The 5,734-nt window shown below is 39.2% G+C and overlaps 2 protein-coding genes across 2 annotated transcripts; both read right to left on the bottom strand.

The window, feature by feature from the left end:
* Positions 1 to 262: 262 nt before the first annotated feature.
* Positions 263 to 1,613, bottom strand: LOC118491154 (bromodomain-containing protein 4-like). Its single transcript, XM_035988656.1, has 2 exons — positions 1,387 to 1,613; positions 263 to 1,312 (listed from the first exon to the last, which is right to left on the bottom strand). Exon 2 carries the CDS (start codon positions 1,257 to 1,259, stop codon positions 405 to 407), a length of 855 nt encoding a protein of 284 aa, XP_035844549.1. The 5' UTR covers positions 1,260 to 1,312; positions 1,387 to 1,613; the 3' UTR covers positions 263 to 404.
* Positions 1,614 to 1,727: 114 nt separating this feature from the next.
* Positions 1,728 to 5,330, bottom strand: LOC110937311 (chromo domain protein LHP1). Its single transcript, XM_022179711.2, has 6 exons — positions 4,839 to 5,330; positions 4,708 to 4,733; positions 3,748 to 3,834; positions 2,829 to 3,623; positions 2,124 to 2,184; positions 1,728 to 2,004 (listed from the first exon to the last, which is right to left on the bottom strand). Exons 1-6 carry the CDS (start codon positions 5,187 to 5,189, stop codon positions 1,954 to 1,956), a joined length of 1,371 nt encoding a protein of 456 aa, XP_022035403.1. The 5' UTR covers positions 5,190 to 5,330; the 3' UTR covers positions 1,728 to 1,953.
* Between the last annotated feature and the right edge of the window lie 404 nt (positions 5,331 to 5,734).

The raw sequence follows: 5,734 nt of genomic DNA, 5'->3' as shown, positions 1-5,734 counted from the left end.
AGGAATTACAAGAATAAATTACAAGAATAGTGATTTTTAATGATTCAACCCGGCACCAACCACAGGCCACAGATCTAATCTGCACCATATAAGCTAGATTGCACACATGATCCATGACCATACTCGAAAAACCGACATGTTTACAAGATGACTTCGATTTCGGCTATGTGACAAAGGGGCACCTTGCCTCGAACTTTGATAGGGACCGATTCGAGATGGTCAATCTCCCAAGATAAATAACCCTTAGAGGGGGTCAAGCTCCAAGAACACAAGATAAAGGAGAAACTTCAATTTTTGCTTAATTCCTTTCTACTAAAATAAACTTTGAATGGCTTTAAATAGCCTTACAAATATAACTACCCACTAAAGATGTTGAAGTCATGACCCACTAATTAATTAACTAATTAGTAACCAATCAGAAAAAACCGTAAATGAACTACAAAACTAAGAATCAAAAGACAAGCTTGAACGTGGACTTCATGACTAAAAGGTGGGTTGCATGGATGGGAGTTGTGGTATGGTTGTGGCCTGCAGGTACGTATCAATGCCCACCGCTCGAAAACGTCCTTGTCCTCAAGGACGGTAGGAACACCCCATGGGGGTCGCCATTCGACTCTGCCAAGGGCATTTGGTGCGGTTATAACGTAGCGCCATGGAGGCCGCCAATCACATCTTCCAGTTGCCTTCAGTTCCTCATTGTGCAATAGCAAGACGTGGGGGTTGTGGCTATTATTGTTGGTGGCATGTTTGGTAGGTGCACATGTGGTGTTGGGGAGTGAATAAGGGTGTCGATGGGTTCCGTTTAAGGTTTGTTTTGGTGCAGATTTCGCGCTTGGTTTGGGCGATATTTGTGGTGCGGGCGAGGTGGTAGAATAGGATCTTTTGGGTGCGGTTTGCGGGGTTGCTTGTTGGTGTTGACGGCTGCGTTTTTTGGATGCGGTTGTGGATATTTGATGTAAGAAAGGCTTCGGAGCAAATGGCTTGAGTGGCGGTCGAGGAGGTGGTAGTGGCGGACGAGCGTCGAGTGGCGGTGGAGATGGTGGTCGAGCGGGCAATGGAGGTGGAGGTTCTAGGCCGAGTCGGGCACAAAGAAACAAGAGTTGTTGCTGTTGTACCGCGAGAAAACTCCACATGGTGTCAAACATTGACATGGTATGCGAGGCTTGTTGGGCGGCAATAGCTTCTTGTTGGGTCACTAGTCCTTCGACCATGTCGACTAAGGTCGTGACGCCTTCTTCGAAGCTTGTACGAGGAGGCATGATGATCGAGAATGAAAGCACCAAATGATAGGGACCGATTCGAGATGGTCAATCTCCCAAGATAAATAACCCTTAGAGGGGGTCAATGAAAGCACCAATTGATAGGGACCGATTCGAGATGGTCAATCTCCCAAGATAAATAACCCTTAGAGGGGGTCAAGCTCCAAGAACACAAGATAAAGAAGAAACTTCAATTTTTGCTTAATTCCTTTCTACTAAAATAAACTTTGAATGGCTTTAAATAGCCTTACAAATATAACTACCCACTAAAGATGTTGAAGTCATGACCCACTAATTAATTAACTAATTAGTAACCAATCAGAAAAAACCGTAAATGAACTACAAAACTAAGAATCAAAAGACAAGCTTGAACGTGGACTTCATGACTAAAAGGTGGGTTGCATGGATGGGAGTTGTGGTATGGTTGTGGCCTGCAGGTACGTATCAAACTTCGATTTCGAAATCATGGATGGCAACAGATATAGCATAAAAAGCTTCATAAGTCTTGATTATAATGCCCTAGGGTTCACACATTTATAACCTAAAAATTACATGCATGCCAGAATCCAGATAGGTGGCCTCTAATGCAAACGTGATAGCTCCTAAATGAAGATAACAGTCTTTCTACATCCAAAAAAACATTACTCTTATAAATTACATCTATTTACTGCTTGCATCAACTACCTCTGCATCCTCATTCCGAGAGACCGTTATACTGGATATGTTGCTCATAGAAGTTAATCAACTGCCATCATTAAAAATACATGGATAAGCCAACAGAATGCATTCATTTGTTATTTCTGTAAACACGGGCCTTATGAGTTAAACATTATCAACGCATGAAACATCAGAAGATGACGTTACCAGGAGAGGGTAGTGAGCCTTGAGGTATCTATTATCCACCATCACTTCTTTTCCGTCCGACCTGTTTAACCAAGTTAATGTCATTAAAGTTATCTAAACAATAACTGTGTAAACAAGTTTAAACCCCTAAACATGGAAGTAATATTAAATGAGCATGCTACCCGATTTAAAGCAGACGTTTTCCAAATATAAATATGGAGGGTATTCTTTGGACAAAACTCTGTATCTTATTAAACTATATAGAACTTTAAGAGGTTTTTTTATATATATTTATGTTTTATTTTGAATTATGGTATTTAAGGTAGTCGTATCGATTTTACCTATTTGGTACACGTATTGTATTGGCACTCGTACCGATTTTACCTATTTGGAACCCGTATGAGTGCTCAAAAAAACACAAAGTGGTACCAAAGCGGGTAACGTAACGAGATACCCAACCGTACCAATATATTTGGTACCCAGTTTTGTTCAAATTCGATACCGGTATTTTCGGTACCGGTACGAGTACAGGTACTGTACCGATCCCATGCCTAGTAACAACAATAAAGAAAGGTCAAAGGTCTAGTAAGGTTTAACTAATAATCGCAATCATCATGCATATGCCGTGAAATGCATCAAAACTATATTATTTACGCTAGCAGGTGTGAATTCATTTATAAAAAGAAAAAAAGAGAGCGAGAGAGAAAAATAGAGAGACGCACAAACCTGAGGACCAAAAAGGTTACCAAGATATCCTGCATATCATTAAGTGAAGATGTAGAATATTCAATCGGCTTGATGATTTTAGTAATAGCATACATGCTTTTTGAAGTATCCACCACATTCATCGAACCAAAACCATTTCCTACTTGCTCAAAGTTTTGAACCCTGTGCTCAACCACCACACCATTCCCACCGGCTAATCTTTCCATTGGATCATGCGCATCTTTAGTGACCGTTGGATCCAAAATTTGTTTAAACCGTTTCACAGTACCAGATTTCCTTCTTTTAGATCCACTGCTACGGTTAGCCCAAACCGAATTTTGCCCATTAACATCTGAAATCCCATTTGACGGACTCACACCTTCACCAGATCGATCTTCTTGGATATTAACCGCTACCCCGTTTATTTTTTCTTTATCAGTTAAAGACGCACCTTTCAGTTCACTTAGCTTCAAATTCAACTCGTCTGTCTCGTTTATATCTCCACATTGTTGGGAGACCAATAAAGATCCGTTATCACTCACGTGTTTCGCTTTTCTAACGTTTCTCGTGCCTTTACCGTTGCTTTCTGCCCATTTACTACAAGTTGGATCATTCCCGGAGACATTTGGCGAAGGTTCTTCGATAATTCTAAGCTTGACAGAGGGAACATCATAGGTGGCAGCAGGGGAACCTTGTTGTTGCGGCTGGTGTTGCTGGGGCGGCTGCTGTTGTTTCTTCTTCTTTGCTGGCGGTTGAAGAGCGACTGCATTCTTGCGTTTATGTTTCTTGCCGGATCTATGTTTTCCTGACCGCATTCTTCCAAATTTTATCAAACAACAAGAACGCATAAGTTATTACGAAGATTTTCCCATTACACGCATGTATTTAAAACTATAAAACTGTCAGATAGATACGCATAAAAAGAAAGTGTAAAAAATACCTCTCTTCGAATGCATCGATGACATCTGAGCAAGACATGAGATTCTCCACAGGTTCCCACGTGTTAGCCGCTTCTGGCCATCCGCGCCTTCACAAAAGCACATGAACGTAAATTAAATTACTATTCACTAACAAGTCAAATATCCCCATTCATATCTAAAGAAAATGATACATTACGATAAAAGAACTTTATGCGACTTGATTCCGAAAACAAACTAATTGAATGTTGTGGAAACTGGATAGTGATAAACAGAGAACTGGAATTGCAATCGAAGCATAATAGGGTTCAAAACTAGCTTAATAAACCATTCCATTTACACAAACCAATTGCTGCTAAAGATCAAAACAAACATTTTTTAAAAAATTCCTAACTTACAACAATTCCAAAACATAACACAAGTCTGCAAGCAATAAATTATATATAGAGTTAACTGTTATTTTCGTCCTTGTAGTTTGTCCAGTTATGCCAGTTCAGGCCAAATTTCAAATTTGTACTACTTTCGTCCCTGACATTCTTGAAACATGCCACTTCCGTCCGCAAAAACAGGAGTTAACTACTATTTTCATCCTTGTGGTTTGTCCAATTATTCAATTCAATCTTAGTTTTTTTGGACGGAATTGGCATGCTTCAAAAATGTTATGGACGAAAATGGTACAAATTTGAAATTTGGTCCGGACTGACACAATTGAACAAACCACATGGACAAAATAGCATTTAACTCATATATAAACCACAACTCAGAAGAGGCTCAATTACAATATTAGGGCTAGACTCGATTCCGAAAAAATCTAACGAAATGTTGCGAAAAATGATACTTAGGGTACTGAAATTGCAACTGAAACCTAGGGTTCAAAACTAGCTTTAGTAACCATTCCATTTACTCAAACCAATTGCTGCTAAAGATCTAAACAAACAATTTAAAAAAGAAAACTCCTAATTTACAACAATCAGTTCACTTACCACTTGATGAGATACTGAATTTTACCCTTCATTCCACAAGCAAAGAACACAAAAAAACACCAAGTCAGAACAATAAACCCACAAACAAAAATCACAAAAAAAAAAAAAAAAAAAAATCATAAAAATCAAACCTTTCTGCTTCTTTTCTTCCGTACAGATTCAATCTCGTAAAACCCCTCAGCCAATTTCGGACGCTCATCAACATCCTCACCTTCACCTTCACCACCATTTTCATTTTCCAAATCACCTGACTGATCTTCATAATCTTCATCATACTCATCCTCTTCATCAACATCTTCATACCGTTCTTGTTCACCGTCATTAACAACCACCAGCTGCCGTTGTTGTTGTTGTTCAGTGTTCTGGTTGTAGTACTCTGGTTCGTCGTTTCCGGTGGGAACGACGTCGTTGCGTGACCTAGGAGGTTGTGGTTGTGGTGGACGATCGGAGGCGGTGGTCTTCCGCCTAGCGCCGCCCTTCATTGGTGGAAATGTAGGTGTGTAATTGCAGTTTGGTCAGGTGTTTTTGAGCCCTTGATTTCAGAGGTTTTTGTGGAGTTTTGTGTTTGGTTTTTGATTCGGCCCCAATTTTTGAAAGAAAAACCTAAATGCTTTGATTGGGTTAAGTTTGCCAAATTGCATTCAAGGACATATACTTTGAAAGTTGCCTATGGGATGGCGGGTGAGCAATAACCGAACTGTTAACCGAGACTGACTTGAAAACCGATGAAACCAAATTGAAATTAACCGAAAGTCTGTTATCGGTTATTCTTTGCACCATTGGTTAACCGAAATTAATCGAACCAAACTGAACCATTAATATTTTTGATATATTTTATATCTTAATTTCATGTATTTCATATTTTATACTTTCATTTCATGTATTTCTACCTTCCTTTCATTTATTTATACCTCATTTCATGTATTTATACATTTATTTCATGTATTTATACATCTATTTCATGTATTTATACCCCCATTACATGTATTTCTAAACAAATATTTTAGCCCTTGTTTGATTTGGTTAT

Source organism: Helianthus annuus, chromosome 4 (assembly GCF_002127325.2).
Source record: "Helianthus annuus cultivar XRQ/B chromosome 4, HanXRQr2.0-SUNRISE, whole genome shotgun sequence".
Classification (NCBI taxonomy): domain Eukaryota; kingdom Viridiplantae; phylum Streptophyta; class Magnoliopsida; order Asterales; family Asteraceae; genus Helianthus; species Helianthus annuus.
This window is presented reverse-complemented; position numbering and strand designations above follow the sequence as displayed.

Bases quoted from the DNA above. Each gene is read 5' to 3' on its own strand.
- LOC110937311 (XM_022179711.2), bottom strand. From the start codon at position 5,189: ATGAAGGGCGGCGCTAGGCGGAAGACCACCGCCTCCGATCGTCCACCA. The intron at 4,734-4,838 runs GTTTGATTTTTA...TGTGGAATGAAG, and splicing joins GGAAGAAAAGAAGCAGAAAG to GGTAAAATTCAGTATCTCAT. The intron at 2,005-2,123 runs GTAACGTCATCT...TAATGATGGCAG, and splicing joins AGGCTCACTACCCTCTCCTG to TTGATTAACTTCTATGAGCA.
- LOC118491154 (XM_035988656.1), bottom strand. From the start codon at position 1,259: ATGCCTCCTCGTACAAGCTTCGAAGAAGGCGTCACGACCTTAGTCGAC.